The 18,284-nt window shown below is 40.7% G+C and overlaps 1 protein-coding gene across 1 annotated transcript in view; it reads left to right on the forward strand.

Moving 5' to 3' along the window:
- The window catches only part of LOC135215665 (endoribonuclease Dcr-1-like), a 178,889-nt gene that overhangs the window by 109,297 nt on the left and 51,308 nt on the right, over positions 1 to 18,284 (forward strand). Inside the window, exon 3 of the mRNA XM_064250609.1 lies at positions 14,103 to 14,282. Coding sequence (XP_064106679.1) covers positions 14,103 to 14,282 — 180 coding nt within the window. The remainder of the gene's footprint in view (positions 1 to 14,102; positions 14,283 to 18,284) is intronic.

Here is an 18,284-nt window from a genome sequence, read left to right on the forward strand (position 1 = left end):
ACTGTAAGTGTTGTAGCTTACAATTGCAGTTTTCGACCATTTCGGTCAAGTTGAAGTTGACCAAAGGTCGAATTTTTTCTATTTATCGTTATTTATATGATAATATTTCAAAACTGATAAAAGCTACAACCATGGGTTGTTTTTAGTTGTATTCTACATTAAATTGCACACATTTTCATATATAAAACTATGTAATGGCTAACATAAAACGGTGCAAACATTACGACAATCGGACGAAATAATTTCTGATTTTTTGGGAAGAGATACCGCGCGGACGTAAGGAAAAAGTTTTTTTCATAAATTCACCATAAATCGAAATATTGTGCTAGCGACTTCCAATTTGTTGCAAAATAAAGGTAAATAATTGAATATTACTAGAATGTAATAGTTTTAGCTTACAATTGTGTTTTTCGACCATTTCGGTTGAGTCAAAGTTGACCGAAGGTTGAAATTTTGGCACATCGTTATTTATATGAAAATATTTCAAACCTGATAAAACCTACAGCCATGAGTTGTTTTTTTGTTGTAATCTAAAAGGAATTGCGCACTTTTTCGTATATAAAACTTTATGTAATGGCTAATATTAACCCTTAAACGCCTAATGGACGTATTAAACATCGAGTCAAAATTTCCCCAGATTGCCGAATGGACGCACCATACGTCGACTCAAAATTTTTTTTTATAAAATTCGCGGAAAAATACTTATAGGCCTACCAGCCAAAAACTTTTGAATCACGCGCCTTGGGGGATGCTGGGAGTTCACGGATCAAGGCATTGTTTTGTTTACAATCGTTACGCAGGCGCGCAAGCGCAAATTTCTTTCTTATCGCACTAAAAAGTATCGGTGACACATCTCAAAAATTATTTCGTCACTTTGACATAATTTTTGCACCATTTTAAATTATCCGTTACATGAAGTATTATATATGAATATGTGCACAATTTCATTTAGAATACAACAAAAAAATACTCATGATTATAAATTTTATCAGTTATGAAATATTTCCATATAAATAACGATAAGTGCCAAAATTTCAACCTTCGGTCAACTTTGACTCTACCGAAATGGTCGAAAAACGCAATTGTAAGCTAAAATGCTTATATTGTAGTAATATTCAACTATTAACCTTAATTTTGCAACAAATTGGAAGTCTCTAGCACAATATTTTGATTTATGGTGAATTTATGAAAAAACTTTTTCCTTACGTGCGCGCGGTAACTCTTCCGAAAAAATCATACGTGCGATTGTGGTAATGTTTGCACCATTTTAAATTAGCCGTTACATAAAGTTTTATGTATGAAAATGTGTGCAATTTTATGTAGAATACAACGAAAAATAATTGAAGGTTGTAGCTTTTCTCATTTTTTAAATATTTGCATATAAATCACGATAAATAGAAAAAAACCACGTTTGGTCAACTTTGACTCTACCGAAATGGTCGAAAAACGCAATTGTAAGCTAAAACTCTTATATTTTAGTAATATTCAATCATTTACCTTCATTTTGTAACAAATTGAAAGTCTCTAGCACAATATTTTGATTTATGGTGAATTTATGAAAAAAACTTTCCTTCCCTCCGCGCGCGGATTCTCCGCCATAAATCTCCGAATTGCGTACATTGCATTCTTGGAATATTTGCTCCGTTTCATATTAGGGATTTCATAGAGTTTTATAAATGAAAATGTGCGCAATTTCATGTAGAATAAAAGGAAAAATATTTGAAGGTTGTAGCTTTTCTAATTTCCAAAATAATTGCATATAAAAAAAATTTATAAAAAAAATTTCGACATTTGGTCATTTTTAACTCGTCGGAAATGGTCAAAAACTGCAATTGTAAGCTAAAACTCTTACAGTATCGTAATATTCAATCATTTGTATTCATTTTGAAACAAATTGGAAGTCTCTAGAACAATATTTAGATTTACGGTGAATTTTTGAAAAAAAACATTTTTTTACGTCTGCGCGTTACGAATTCGTACATCATTTTGTGATAATATTTTTCCGGTGTTGCTTTTATTGTTTTACAATGTATTATATATCAAAATGATTGCAATTTAGTGTACAATACAACGAAAAAAAAAGAAACTCGTAAGCTTTTACCGTTTTTTGCACAGCGTGATTTTAATACAATTATGTATGAATTTTCTTTTTTTCGCTACCATACATCGCATTATTTTCATATGATAATGATATTATTTTTCATTTCTGATGATTGCATCTAAACTTCAGGCAATGACAAAAAAAGGAGCCAAAAATGAACTCTTAATCTTCAAAACTAAGCGCACTGTGATTTTTTGAAAAAATAATTTTTTCCGCTTCCGCGCTTACTCAAAACCGGCTCCGGCATTCGGGGGAATTTTTGATTTTTACCGCTTCGGCGTTTAAGGGTTAAATGGTGCAAACATTACGACAATTGGACAAAAAAATGTCTGATTTTTTTAGGAGAGTTACTGCGCGGATGTAAGGAAAAAGTTTTTTCATAAATTCACCATAAATCAAAATATTGTGCTAGAGACTTCCAATTTGTTGCTAAATACAGGTAAATGATTTAATATTACTAGAATGTAATATTTTTAGCTTACAATTGCGTTTTTCGACCATTTACGTCAAGTCAAAGTTGACCAAAGGTTGATATTTTAGCACTTATCGTTATTTATATGAAAATATTTCAAAGCGGATTAAAATTACAGCCATGGGTTGTTTATTGTTTTATTCTACATGAAATTGTGCACATTTCCATATATTAAACTTTATGTAACGGTTAATATAAAACGGTGCAAACACTATGACAATTGGACGAAAAAATTTAAGATTTTTTCGGAAGAGTTACCGCGCGGACATAAGGAGAAAGTTTTTTTCATAAATTTTCCATAAATCAAAATATTGTGCTAGAAACTTCCAATTTGTTGTAAAATGAAGGTAAATTATTGAATATTACTAAAATATAAGAGTTTTAGCTTACAATTGCGTTTTTTTACCATTTCGGTCGAGTCAAAGTTGACCGAAGGTTGAAATTTTGGCACTTATTGATATATATATGAGAATATTTCAAAACTGATAAAAGCTACAACCATGGGTTGTTTATTGTTGTTTTCTACATGAAATTGCACACATTTTCATATATAAAACTCTATGTAACTGCTAATATAAAATGGTGCAAAAATTATGTCAAAGTGACTAAATAATTTCTGAGATTTGTCGCTGATGCTTTTTAGTGCAAGAAGAAAGAAATTCGCACTTGCGCGCCTGCGTAACAATTGTAAACAAAACAACAGCTTGATCCGTGAACTCCCAGCATCCCTCAAGGTGCGTGATTCAAAAGTTTTTGACAAGTAAGCCTATAACTATTTTTCTGTGAATTTTTAAAAAAAATTTTGCGTTGACGTTTCATACGTCAATTCGGCACCCAACAGACAATTTTCGTCGATGTTTAATACATCCAATAGGCGTTAAAGGGTTAATGTAAATGCACCAAAAATAGTTCAAAATAATGTAAAAAAAAAAAAAAACAGTAATCACTTTCACGAAAGCACTGCAGAAACGCCGTAAAATACGTGAACCAGCTGAACTGCATAAGTTTTGTTTACATTCTGCCGCATCCCGTGACGCTATGCTTTGTGCATGCTGATTTGCTCGAGAGAGCGTATCCGTTGTGACTGGCTGAGGTGCCTACTCACTCATTGACGAAGCACTGTGATAGGCTACTGCTTTCCCAGGGAATCTGGACGTGATGCGAGATGACACCTTCTAGTTCCGAGAATTTAGCCGCCGTGCGCTACAAATTTTTCAGGTGAAACTTGCATTGACTTCTGAGGGGTTTTCGACCATATTGCAGGGCCAGAAAGCGCCAAATCTAAATTGAGAAAAACTTTTATGCCTATGATGGACCGTTTTATGTGAAAATTTCGGTTTTGGTGGTGGTGGCACTTAGCACCTTCTGGTTCTTGGCTACTCAAATGGATGAGACAAAAGACAGAACTGTTTGTACAGTTGAAATAGCAAATTATAAACTGCATCCTGAAATAAACGCTTCTTTTACTAGACACAGTCACCACACAGCCTTTTTTTTTTTTTTTTTTTTGGTGCTTTTCATCAAGTCACTATCTCCAGTTTTTATTTTTCAGTCATAGCCTGTTCATCTCTATTTGTAGATTTCCATATATTTCCATATATTTCCTTCCAATCTGATGGAATTAAGTGGTGGAAAGCAGTTTGAAGGTTGCTATTTCTGGTCTCATCATGTTTTATATAGTTTTCTTCAATGTGAGGATACAAATTTATTACGTGGCTCTTCATACATTTTCAGATGGAATAGCAGTAATGACTAAAGAAGTACTTACTTTTTAAGTCATCTCTTTAGTCACATTAGAAGCAAGGATAGGATCTAAGATAAAAAAGAATAAGTGACCCTCATTGTGTACAAATTCTGTCAGGAATGTATATGTTAACCCATCAACATAAATGCATGAATATTTGAAAGTAATGCTTAATATGAACATAGACACGCTATAGTCTATTCACTTAAGGTGGATTCTTGTGCCTACGAGATGTTTGTTCGGCAGCCTCTGATTGGGTGTTACCGGGAGGTAGGCTGATCGCTCATTGTCATTTTTTCGTTTGTATCTTAGAAAAATAGCAATATGTTTATATTTCTTCATTTATCTCACGTTTTGCAAAAGATAGGAAAGTTTTGGTCATACCAAAGGATTCGGCTTTAATTGTACAACTAAATAATCTTTTCCCGAAATCAATAAGGGAAAACACAAAGGAATTACAATGAGTAAAAGTGTAGAGAGAAACATTTCATTCTTTATACATGTTTTTATTTATCATCAGAATTTGAATAGTTCATGCGATCAAGATAAAATCAAACTTCTAATTTGATACAATAAAATCACCCTGAATACGCTGGTGCTTTCAGATTTTAGGTACGTGTAATATGTGAAGAGAAAATGAAGAATGTCTTAAAATGTTGCATCTTTACTTGACTCTGCTTGAAAGGAAGTCAATCTTTCTTAATTCTTTATTGTTTATTGCTGTACTGAGATTATTATTGCATATCACTCAAATAAGTCTCTAACCTCTCTTTCGTTTGAAAATATATTCATATGATAAAATTAGAAATAATATTCTGAAACAACCTGAAATCAATAAGGTAAAACACAAAGGAACTACAAATAGTAAAGTGAAGAGAGAAACATTTCGTTCTTTATACCTGTTTATAATTATCAGATTTTGAGTAATTCATGCGATCAAGATAGAATAAAACTTGTATATTCATACAATAAAATCACCCTGAATACACTGGCGCTTTCAGATTTTAGGTGCGTGTAATATGTGAAAGAAAATGAAGAAATAGTCTCAAAGTGTTGCATCTGTACTTGACTCGGTCTGAAAGGAAGTCAATCTTTCTTAATTCTTTGTTGTTTATTACTTCACTGAGATTCAGTATAAATTGTCCAACTAAGTCATCTTTTCCTGAAATCAATAAGATAAAACACAAAGGAATTACAAAGGGTAAAAGTGAAGAGAGAAGCATTTAATTCTTTATACCTGTTTTTACTTATCGGATTTTGCATTATTAAAGCGATCAAGATAAAATAAAACTTATATTTTCATACAACAAAATTACCCTGAATACGCTGGTACTTTCAGATTTTAGATATGTGTGACGTAGAGAGAAAGTGAAGGATATGTCTTATTTTGTATCTGTAAATGATTCAAGTTTGACAGTATTGCCAAGAAAACGTGATTGCAAGACATCATTGCGTTTGTCATCACAGTGAGAGATGCGAGTTGCCAATCAGTGATATAAGAAGGTTGCAGTTTCGACAATATTTACCATTGTATCCATATCCGATATGTCTTTCGTTTGAAAATATATTCATGTTATAAAATTAGAAACAATGTTCTGAAACAACCTGATTAAAGCTTAAGCTGAGTTGAAAAGTGTGAAGTCTGTCCACAGAGTTCAATTTCTTTGCTTGAGTGAATTCTGTGCGGCCCACCTAGATCAGAGCTAATGATACTAGATGCATCCATCTGATTATTATTATATTTTTCTTTATCAGATACTATGTCCAGACATACTATATGATATTCGATTGAAAATGTTCGAGAGTCATAATGGGAATTCTGTGTTTTTAGTTACAGAAAATATAATGATATGCCATGGTAAATATTGTCGAGGCTGCAACCTTCTTACATCACTGATTGGCAACTTGCATCTCTCACTGTGATGACAAAGGCAATGATGTCACACACATCTAAAATCTGAAAGTATCAGCGTATTCAGGGCAATTTTGTTGTATGAAAATATAAGTTTTATTTTAACTTGATCGCTTTAATGATGCAAAATCCGATAAGTAAAAACAGGTATAAAGAATTAATTGCTTCTCTTCACTTTTACTCTTTGTAGTTCTTTTGTGTTTTATCTTATTGATTTCAAGAAAAGATGACTTAGTTGGACAATTTATACAGAATCCTATGGTATGAGCAAACCTCTATCTTGTGCAAAACGTGAGATAAATGAAGAAATATAAACATATCGCTAGTTTTCTAAGCTACAGACAAAAATAATGAGTCACTGAGTGAGCGGCCTACCTCCTGGAACCAGTCAATCGAGGCTGTCAAACAAATGCCTCGTAGGCACACAAGAATCCACCTTAACCCTTAAACGCCGACTGGACGTATTTTACGTCGACATTTTTTGTCTCTCGGGTGCCGACTGGACATATTTTACGTCGACATACAAAAGTTTTTTTAAAAATTCACGAAAAAATACTTTTAGGCCTACCAGCCAAAAACTCTTGAATCAACGCGCCTTGGGGGATGCTGGGAGTTCACGGATCAAGGTGTTGTTTTGTTTACAATCGATACGCAGGCGCGCAAGCGCGAATTTCTTTCTTGCCGCACTAAAAAGTATCTGTGACACATCTCGGAAATTATTTTGTCACTTTGACATAATTTTTGTACCATTGTAAATTAGCCGTTACATGAAGTATTATATATGAAAATGTGCGCATTTTTATGTAGAATACAACAATAAAATACTCATGATTGTAGCTTTTATCAGTTTTGAGATATTTTCATATAAGTAACGATAATTGCCAAAATTTCAACCTTCGGTCAAATTTGACTCTACCGAAATGGTCGAAAAACGCAATTGTAAGCTAAAACGCTTATATTCTAGTAATATTCAATCATTTACCTTAATTTTGCAACTAATTGGAAGTCTCTAGCACAATATTTCGATTTATGAAAAAACTTTTTCCTTACGTGCGCGCGGTAACTCTTCCGAAAAAAATCATACATATGATTGTGGTAATGTTTGCGCCATTTTAAAATTAGCCGTTATATAAAGTTTTATATTTGGAAATGTGCGCAATTTCATGCACAATACAACTAAAAACAACCCATGGTTGTAGCTTTTATCAGTTTTGAGATATTTTCATATAAATAACGATAATTGCCAAAATTATGGTTTAATTGCCTTAATTTTGCAACAAATTGGAAGTCTCTAGCACAATATTTCGATTTATGGTGAATTTATGAAAAAAATAACATTTTCTTTACGTCCACGTGGTAACTTCCAAAAAAATCATGCGTGCGATTGTGGTAATGTCTGCACCATTTTAAATTAGCCGTTACATAAAGTTTTATATATGAAAATGTGCGCAATTCCATGTAGAATACAACAAAAAATAATTGAAAGTTGTAGCTTTTCTCATTTTTGAAATATTTGCATGTAAATCACGATAAATAGAAAAAAAACCACGTTCGGTCAACTTTGACTCTACCGAAATGGTCGAAAAACGCAATTGTAAGCTAAAACTCTTACAGTGTAGTAATATTCAGTCATTTATCTTCATCTTGAAACAAATACGAAATCTCTAGCAAAATATTTAGATTTAGGTGAATTTAAAAAAAAAATCTTTCCTTCCCTCCGCGCGCGGATTCTCCGCCACAAATCTCCGAAATACATACGTACCATTCTTGGAATATTTGCTCCGTTTCATATTAGGCATTTCATAGTTTTATATATGAAAATGTTTGCAATTTCATGTAGAATAAAACTAAAAATATTTGAAGGTTGTAGCTTTTCTTATTTTCGAAGTAATTGCATATAAAAAATATATATATAAAAAAATTCGACATTCGGTCAACTTTAACTCGTCAGATATGGTCGAAAACTGCAATTGTAAGCTAATACTCTTACAGTATAGTAATATTCAATCATTTGTCTTCATTTTGAAAGTAATTGGGAAGTCTCTAGGACAATATTTAGAATTATGGTGAATTTTTGAAAAAAATATTTGTTTACGTCCGCACGTTACGAATTCATGCATTATTATGTGATAATATTTTCTGTGTTGCTTTTATTGTTTTACAATGTGTTATATACCAAAATGATCGAAATTTAGTGTACATTACAACGAAAAAAAAAGTAACTTGTTACCTTTAACCGTTTTGCGCACAGCGCGATTTAAATACAATTATATATGAAATTTCGTTTTTGCGCTATCATATATCGCATTATTTATATATGATAATGATAATTTTTTTCTTTTCTGATGGTTGCATACTAAATTTCAGGCAATGAAAAAAAAAGGAGCCAAAAATGAACTCTTTATCTTGAAAGCTAAGCGCGCTGTGATTTTTTGAAAAAAATAATTTTTCCGCTTCCGCGCTCACTCCGAAACCCCTCCGGCACACGGGAGACAAATTTTTTTTTACCGCTCCGGCGTAAGATTGTTAAGTGAATTGACTATAGTTAGTAAATGAGGTTTGTTATACCTAAGGGTATCAGTTCCCTTAATTTTTGTGGTGCTAGGTAATAGAAATCAATTCCTGCATGAGTCACTAGGCATTAAATAAATAGGAACACTTACGTTGTTCATACACGAACAAACCTCGGTCTTAACAATAGGATAATTTCTAGCGCCCAGCTGGATCTGGTTAAAAAACAGATAAAAGCAAGGAATCCAGTGATATCTGGCAAAGCATGTGTCAGTCGTTTTTTTAACCGCTTGGGTGAGAGTCGTGTTTAACCTCTCTTGGCCTTTACCCGGTTTATTGCCCGTTTCGCCTGTGTTTAGTGTGTGTGTGTGTGTGTTTTGCTGATATTATGGCTGCTTCTGCTCCTTCTCAGCCTTGTCAACGTGTGTGCCCCGGAATTCCAGGTTTTCGATGTTCTTGTTTTTTGGCTTCGGCAGCGACTGATCCCCACATCACGTGTAGCAGGTGCTGTTCTAATTTTTGTACTAAAACGAATCCTTGCCCAGAATGCCAGGCATGGCCTTAAAGAGCATTGGAAGTCATTTTACAGCAAGAGAGAGCATCAGAGGGTTTCAGCTCTTCCTTCATGGGAAGGTTTTTTGCCTCTTCCCCATGCTTCGCCTCCTGCAGTATTCACTCCCATAGTAGCGTTGTTCCTGTGTCTCCTTCCTTTACTTCCATTGATTCGTCGCTGGAAGTATCGGGAGGCCACCAGGCTGATGTTCATAATGTCGTCCCTTCTTCTTCGGGAATTAATATGATTCCCGGGAAAGGGTTGGCTTTTTTATCATTCTCATTTATTCCAGAGTCAGAGGTGTCCAAGATGGCGGCGATATGGAAGATGCTCGGGCTAGGGGGTCCCCCGTTCTTGGAAGGGTTGCATGAGCACTTTATGGAGGCTCGCTACCCCGCCCCACCCCCCCCTCCTCAGGCTGGCCAGGGCATCCACCCTCCTTCCGGCCTCGTTTTCGTGGGTAGCCGAGGTCAGCCATCTCATACTGCTCCGCTTGTGACTGCTGCCGCTTCTTCAAGTCGGAGGGAAGCCATGGCGTCAGCCCCATTGATGACGTCATGGGATCCGTCTTTGTGTATTCCTCTGCCAGTGGCGTCTGATTCCCCTTCACACCGAGGGGAAGCACCATCGATGACGTCACTCCCGGTCGTCTCCTCTGCACTGCCTCTCTCAGCCGTGACGTCATCCCTGCTGCCCAGTTCATTACATCTCCCTTCCATGTCATCGGAGCCTTCTCTTGCAGATCAGTTTGAGGTTATGTGCCAGGCAGTCCTTAAGAGGTTGGACTCTGTTTTGGATGAAAAGTTGGCTGCCTTGTCGGTTGGGAGGACTGGTAGGAAACGTGTTGCTTTGTCCCCGCCTCCTGCGAAGAGATCGCATAAGAAACCAGTGCTGTCTTCCTCTCCCTCTTCCCCCTCTATGCCATGTCGGCGTATCAAGTGTTGGAAGACTAAGGACTTTGCCCTTTCTTCGCCCATGAGGGAGGAACAACGCGGATGTTTTCTCGAGTGTTGGCGTTTCGGAGAGTGTTAGTGTACCTTCCCTTGTGCAATCTGCATTGGCTGCTTCGTCCTCTGCTTCAAATCGCGGGCGTGTTACAACCTCCCCCGTCAGTGCACATCGCAACATGTTGCAACTTCCCCCATCCATGCACATTGCAAGCGTGTTGCAACCTCCCCTGTTTGTGCACATGATGCAAGTGCTCCTTCTCCAAGGCCTATTCGTCGCCATAAGGATCTCAAGGTGTCTGTCAAGAGGTTGAAGGTATTGAGCCTGGAGTTGGTGCAGCAGGAGTGTTTGCCTGCCCCTCTCACTGGTGCTTCCAAGAGTTCGACTCTGGGGGATTCTCCTTTGATCTCGAATGTTCGAGATTCCTCTCCAACTCACATTCGTACATCTGCCACGCCCGTGACCATTCACGGACGGGTTAATGAGTCATCTGTTAGAGGAGTACATAGTGATGTTCCTAGTGTTATAGTGGGTTCGTCTCGGGAGCCGACGCGTGGACCCAGCCCAGACAGGTTAGTTGGTGTTTCGGGCTGTTTGGCTGCTGATCCTTCCGTTGATTTTAGTTGGAAAGGTGCCTTAGAGGAGCCTACACAGCCTTCTCATCGCCAGAGCAGGAAGTTGTTGATCTCATTCATGGGTTCAACAATTTGGAAAGTAAGACTCAGGCTTGGTCGTCTTACACTCCTCCTTGCTTGGAAGCCTTTGCGTGAGCTACACAGGATCCCAAATCATCTCTTCAGCTTCCTTTGTCGGGACACGTTCAGTCAGTCTTGCATAAGGTTAATGCCTCTGTTTCGGACCGGGACGGTTCGCTTTGCTATAGGAGCTCTGCCAAGCTACTACCCCCACCTCTCACGAGACAAAGGAAGTACTATGCTAGGAACTCTGCATTTTCTATGTTGTGCCATCTTAACCCAGACGTCATTCGCCTGAAGCCTGGTTTGACTTTGGAGCAGGTGAGGTCGATGGGTCTGTCCTTGTCTCCGCAAGATGCCTCAGCATTGGAATCTACTGCAGCTTCCATGTTGCAGACAGTTTACTGGCTGGACTTCTGGTCTGTGGTCAAGATAGCCTCTGACAGGTCCTTGAAAGGGATGGTTCACCTCGGTGCTAATTTGTGGGCTAACCTTCTGATTAGAAGAGACGGAGCTTTGTCTAGGATGGAGAGATCAGTTGACACGGAGTCCTTGCTGGCACTGAGGAGCGGGGATCTGTTGGAGTCCCAATATTTGTTTCCGTAGACAGAGCTCGAAAATGTAATAGACCAGCGCCGGGCTAACACCAAAGACAGACTGGTGCACCGGGCTGTGTCTTAAGTCAGAGTCTTGTCCTTGGAGACGTCTGACTCCTCCTCCCCCTGTCCAGCAGCAGTCAAGGAGATTGTCGCCTGGTAGGCCATCGAGGAATTCGAGTTCGGCAGGGCCTTCCCGCTCGACTCAGCCTAGGTCATTTAAACCAAGAAGTGGCCCAAGGGGCCGGGGTAAAGGGGGCCGTCAGTAGGTTAGGCGCCTCTCCCGATCCTGCACCACAGGCGGGCCATTGGGCAAAGTGGCAGAGATATGGGGCGGAGAAGTGGGTGGTAGATGTCCTTTGGGTGGGGTACCTACTGCCATTCGACTTTCTCTCCTCCTCTGTCGGACAAGCCGCAGCTCAGGAAGGCATATCCACCAGGTTTTCTGAAGTTCTTGGCTCTTCGGGAGGAGATAGAGGAAGTGGTGCATCCATCTCCAGGGTTTTACAGTCACATCTTCTTGGTGCCCAAGGTGTTGGGAGGATGGCGGCCTGTGATCGACTTTCCACCTTGAATCACTTCATCAGGAAGACACGGTTCAAGATGGAGACCCCGCGTTCGGTGTTGGCAGCCGTGAGGGAAGGCGACTTCATGCTGTCTATAGACTTGAGGGATGCATACTTCCAAATCTCTGTTCATCCGACGTCCAGGAAGTTCCTTCGCTTCTCTCTTGGGGACAAGGTCTTCGAGTTCAAAGTCTTGTGATCCGGGCTGATGACAGCCCCTCAAGTGTTCACAAGGGTCTTCTCTCTCGTGTCCAGTTGGGCCCATGCTCAGGGGATCCATTTGCTGAGGTACCTCGACGATTGGTTAGTCTTGGCAGTTTCCAGGGAAAAGCTGCTGCAGGACAGGGAGTGTCTACTTCGGTTCTGTCTGGAACTGTAGTCAACCAGGAAAAGTCGAACCTCGTACCCAGTCAAAGGATTCTCTACCTGGGCATGTTCGATACGACAGTGGCAAAAGTTTTCCCGTCGGATCAAAGATTGGAGAAGTTGAGGGTGGTGGCGCACGACTTCCTATCGGAATCTCATCAGTCAGCTTATCAGTGGCAGGTTCTTCTGGGAGTGTTGTCTTCCCTGGAGAAGCTGGTCCCTCATGGGCATCTTCATCTTAGGTCTCTGCAATGGAGACTGGGAGAATTCTGGTCTCCAGCAGGGGACTCACCCCTGTTAATGGTTCCTCTGTCTCTGGAAGTGAGAGAAGACCTCCGTTGGTGGTTAGACGTCCAGAATCTTTCGAAGGGTGTCCCTCGCAGGTTGGGGGGGCTCATTTAGGCGGCCTCATTGCTTCAGGTGTTTGGAGTTTGGAGGATAAGCAGCAACATATCAACGTCTTGGAATTGAAGGCAGCCTTCCTGGGTGTGGAGGAGTTTTGGGAGAAGGTAGAATGTCATTCTGTTGTTCTCATGTCAGACAACACCATGGTGGTAGCCTATGTGAACAAACAGGGAGGCCTGGTTTCTCGTCAACTTCACGCCTTGACCGTTGAGGTTCACCAGTGGGCGGTCAGCAATTCGGTAGAGCTCTCAGCCAGGTATATCCCATGCAAATGGAATGTGGTCTCAGACAAACTCAGTTGTTGGGATCAGATCCTAGGCACAGAGTGGTCCCTTCATCAAGTGGTAGCAGACAGGCTTTTCCAGGTTTGGGGGAGACCCATGCTGGACCTTTTGGCAACTTGCTTTAACAAGAAGCTGGAGATATTCTGTTCAATGGTTCCAGATCCTTTAGCATTGGCAGAGGATGCATTCCAACATCCCTGGGACAACCTAGAGGTGTATGCCTTCCCTCCGTTTTGTTTGATCTGTTCAGTTCTGAACAGGCTAATGAGTTCACTTGGTCTCAGGATGACTTTGGTAGCCCCTCTGTGGCCTCAGGTGGAATGGTTCCCAGATCTGCTGTCGTTGTCAGAGGCTCTGAGGGAGATTCTCCCTTGGCGACATCTGTGTCAGCCCCATGCAGGAAGGTTCTACCAGTCAGTAGAATCCCTGTCTCTTCATGGTTGGAGGCTATCAAGTATCTCCTCTGAGCGAGAGGCTTTTCTCAGAGAACAGCAGGGCATATGTCCAGCACTCTCAGAAAGTCGACCTCGCGGTTTACCAAGGCAAATAGGCGATCTACTGTGATTGGTGTCGTAAACAGGGTTTTTCTCCACTCGCAACCTCTATTCAGCAAATAACAGACTTTTTAACCTTCCTCAGAGACGAGAAACGTTTGACCACCCTTCACCCGATCTACGCATGCGTTGCCAGTTATCACAAGATTCCTTGCTTTCATCGGTTCTTTTAACCGGATCAAGCTAGGTGCTAGAAATTATCCTGATGTTAAGACCTCAGGTTTGTAGCTATGAAAAATACAAATTTTCTTAGAAAATTTGTAATTTTAAAGGAATTTGAACCATATTAAATTTTTCTATTTAATAATTTATTACTATTATAATTTATTGTTCTAACTGAATTCTCAACTAAATAAAGCCTTATAATTATGTGTGATTTTTTTTCTTCACAACAGGTTGCAGACTGTTTAACTGGTGATCAGCCAAGAGAAGAGTTGGAATTATTTGTATATAAATTGGATATGGTTCTGACTTGCCCAATCCCAGACGAGCAGAATACACGTGGACGCAAAATTTACCGTCCTGAGCAATCTACACGATCACTTGGTATTGTAACTACAAAACCAATATCTAAGGTTAGTATGAATAATATATTTTTCAAGCATCAAAATTGCAGTACAATATATTTCATACCTTGGTTAATAGTTATTGTATGAGTAGCTTATAATATTCATTATTTGAAGTTAACCCTTAAACGCCGAAGCGGTAAAAAATAAATGTCTCCCGTGTGCCGGAGGTGTTTCAGAGTGAGCGCGGAAGCGGAAAAAATATTTTTTTCAAAAAATCACAGCGCGCTTAGTTTTCAAGATTAAGAGTTCATTTTTGGCTCCTTTTTTTGTCATTGGCTGAAGTTTAGTATGCAACCATCAGAAATTAAAAAAATTATCATTATCATATATAAATAATGCGATATATGATAGCGCAAAAACGAAATTTCATATATAATTGTATTCAAATCGCGCTGTGCGCAAAACGGTTAAAGGTAACAAGTTACTTTTTTTTCGTTGTAATGTACACTAAATTGCGATCATTTTGGTATATAACAAATTGTAAAACGATAAAAGCAACACACAGAAAATATTATCACAAAATAATGCATGAATTCGTAACGCGCGGACGTAAACAAATTTTTTTCAAAAATTCACCATAAATCTAAATATTGTCCTAGAGACTTCCAATTTCTTTCAGAATGAAGAAAAATGATTGAATATTACTATACTATATGAATATTAGCTTACAAATGCAGTTTTTGACCATATCTGACGAGTTAAAGTTGACCGAATGTCGAATTTTTTTATATATATTTTTTTATATGCAATTATTTCGGAAATAAGAAAAGCTACAACTTTCAAATATTTTTTGTTTTTGTACAAGTAACTTACCCAGCAGATATATACTTAGCTATAGACTCGGTCGTCCCGACAGAATTTCAAAACTCGCGGCACACGCGACAGGTAGGTCAGGTGATCCACCATTCCCGCCGCTGGGTGGCGGGGTCTGGAACTATTCCCGTTTTCTAAGCCATAATTTCTCTGTCGGTTGAACGGACAACACCTATTGTTCGTTCCTCCATCTTGGATTTCAACTCGTTTGCCGAGAATTTGGATTGGTTTTTTGGTGACGTATTCTGTTTTTTCTCTGGCTTGGCATACGCTTATTGTGGACTGTTTTTCGACTTTGGTTTTGACTACTCTTTCACGATGTCTGACGCTAAGGCTTCACCTATGTTTAGAGTTTGCAGTAGGGAGACTGTAAGGTTAGGCTGCCTAAATCGGCATTAGATCCGCATAGTATTTGCGCTAAATGCAGGGAGAATGAATGTTCTTTTATTAACACCTGTGTGGAATGCGAGAACCTTACGGAGCTTGAATGGAAGGAATTATCTTCATATGTTAGGAAGCTTGAGAGAGATAGAGTGAGGAAGGCTTCAGCTAGGTCATCTAGTAGATCTTGCTCCTTAGAACAAGAAATTAACTCTCCATCTAACAATTTTCCCTTAGCCTCAGCTGCTTCTCCCTGTTCTGAATCCAAAGATTCTTCATCAGAAAGGGAAAATGTAAAAGCTTCAATTAAGAAACTTCAAGCTCAACTACGAGCTCTAAACCAAGGTAAGAGTGGTGATAGTGACTTGTGCAGTGTCCCCAGTGCAGTGGAGGGGGCGTCTGACCGGTTCCTCATTGCTCCTAGGCCTAGACCTCTTCCAAACTCCCAGGACCAGGGGAGGAGGAATGTCGAAAGCCGCAGGGAGGATGCAGAACATCCCCAACGGTCAGGCGTCCCTTCGGCAGATCCTGTTGTTAAGTCCCAGGCTGCCTCGGATTGCCGCAGAAAAGGCGTCCTGAAGGAGTGTTTTTCGGCCTCAGACTCTTCCTCTCCTAAACGAGGATGGAGTTCGGCCTCCCGTTCGCGCCCTTTGAAGAGAGCCTGGAAGGCGCCAAAGGAGACGCTGCTGACTCCAGCCCAGAACGTTTTCCCGAGGATTGGCCGTTCGGGACCTAAGAGGACTAGACAAGAGGAGCCTGCTCTTCAGGATCCGACCAAGAAGTTTTTGGTTAATCTGCAAGAGCAGTTAGCATCGCTCGTTTAGGCTCTTTTTGCTAAGGACTCTACAAGGAGGAAGGATGTCTCGCTCCCTGTTAAGAGTTCCGCTAAGCGTCCTTCTTCGTATAGGAGAGAACTCTCACGATCTCCAGGGCGTTTATCGCCTTCGTCAAGGGACTCGTCGGATAGGAGTTGTTCTCCTGAGAGAAGAGCCCTTTCGCCCTGTAGGCTGGCTTCCCCGAAGCGTCCTCTTAGACACAGCGCATCGAGAAGAAGCCTCGATCGGTTTAGCTACAAGGAACCGGGAAACCGATTTAGGTATCAGGATCCCTTGGGTCTCCAGGACCAGGAGCCAGACAGGCGCAAAGAGGCAGCAAGACGCAAGAAAGGACGTCAAGAGCCTCTTAGAACGCTGGATTCAGGACGTCAGGATTCTGCTAGAAGGCAGGAATCAGGACGCTATGAGTCAGGGCGCCAGGAGTCAGGGCGCCAGGAGTCAGGGCGCCAGGAGTCAGGGCGCCAGGAGTCAGGGCGCCAGGAGTCAGGGCGTCAGGAGTCAGGGCGCCAGGAGTACGTTAGGCGTCAAGTGTTAGGGCGCCAAGAGCCTGTTAAGCGTCAGGAATCAGGACGCGGGGATCTTTTCAAGCGCCCTGAATCAGGACGCCAGGAGCCTAGCAAGCGCCACGAACCCGGAGAACCTAGACAACAAGAATCTAGTAGGCACAAGAGTGTTGCAGACAGACAGGAGCCTCACTCTTCGTATAGGAGTGCTAATGTTCCGCGCTCCCCTTCTCGGGAAAGGAGTTCTTCTCCCGGGAAGAGCCAGATCACTCCAAAACGATCTCCTTCTGTAGATCAGTTGGATCAGGTATCGGAAGACGAAGAGCCTGTAGATGTAGCAGTTTCGGACTACAAGAGACTTTCTCTTTTGCTGCTAAAGGAGTTCGGAGACTCCCTTCATCCTGCGGACCCTCCTTCACCAGGATCGTTGATGTCCAGCACTAAAGCTCTCAAATCGTCTTCCTTCGTTAAGATGCGCCCCGCTCTTTGTATGAAAAAGGCTTTGAAAACTTTTTCAGAGTGGTTGACTTCCAGAAGGGAAGCGGGCAAGACAGTTTTTTCCTGCCCTCCTTCCAAGTTAACAGGCAAACCAGGAAGGTGGTACGAGACCAAAGAACCGATGGGGTTAGGTCTACCTTCTTCCGCGGATGCGGATTTTGCGTCCTTAGTGGACTCTTCTAGGAGGAAGTCGTTGCTGTCTGCTAAGGCGACTTGGGGCATGTGTGAGCTGGACCACCTTCTAAAGGGCCTATTTAAAACCCTAGAAGTCTTCAATTTTATGGACTGGGCGTTAGGAGCATTAGCGAAGAGAGCTCAGGACACGGACTTTGTTTCCATGGAGGAACTTTCGAGCGTCCTGGCTTGCCTGGACAGAGCGGTCATGGACGGTTTTCTGTGGAAGTTGCCTCTCTTTTTGGAACACGGGAGTTTTGAAGAAGAGATCTGTCTTTAGCTCGTTCTTAGCAAGAGCAGTATCACCCTTGCAAAGGACATCTCTTCTTTTTGCTCCTTTATCCCCGAATTTCGCCACCTTTTCCACAAGAAACGGTTAGAGAGGTTTCGAAATCTCTTACGGAGAAGGCAACTCAAGATCTACTCACGCACTCAGCCAAGAAGTTTAGGCCGGCAGTGCCGATAGAGAAGAAAGAGAGACCCTCTTTTGTTCAGCCCTTTCGAGGGGCCTCCTCTTCTAGAGCCCCCTCTTAGAGGTCGAAGACCAGAGAGAAAGAGTAGACCAATCTAGAAGGTCCTTCGGGAAGTCTAGATGAACAGCAAGTCCTCCAGACGAAAGTAGGCGCCAGGCTACTCCACTTTGCCAAAGTCTGGGCGCAGAAGGGAGCGGACTCCTGGTCCCTCTCTATCCTGAAAAAAGGATACTTAATCCCCTTCAGGGAAAATCCTCCCTTGACGACAACTCCAAGGGAGTTAACCGCCAGATACTCGGATCCGGTCCGAAAGCTTGCTATGTTGCAAGC

This window comes from Macrobrachium nipponense, chromosome 5, assembly GCF_015104395.2.
Source record: "Macrobrachium nipponense isolate FS-2020 chromosome 5, ASM1510439v2, whole genome shotgun sequence".
Classification (NCBI taxonomy): domain Eukaryota; kingdom Metazoa; phylum Arthropoda; class Malacostraca; order Decapoda; family Palaemonidae; genus Macrobrachium; species Macrobrachium nipponense.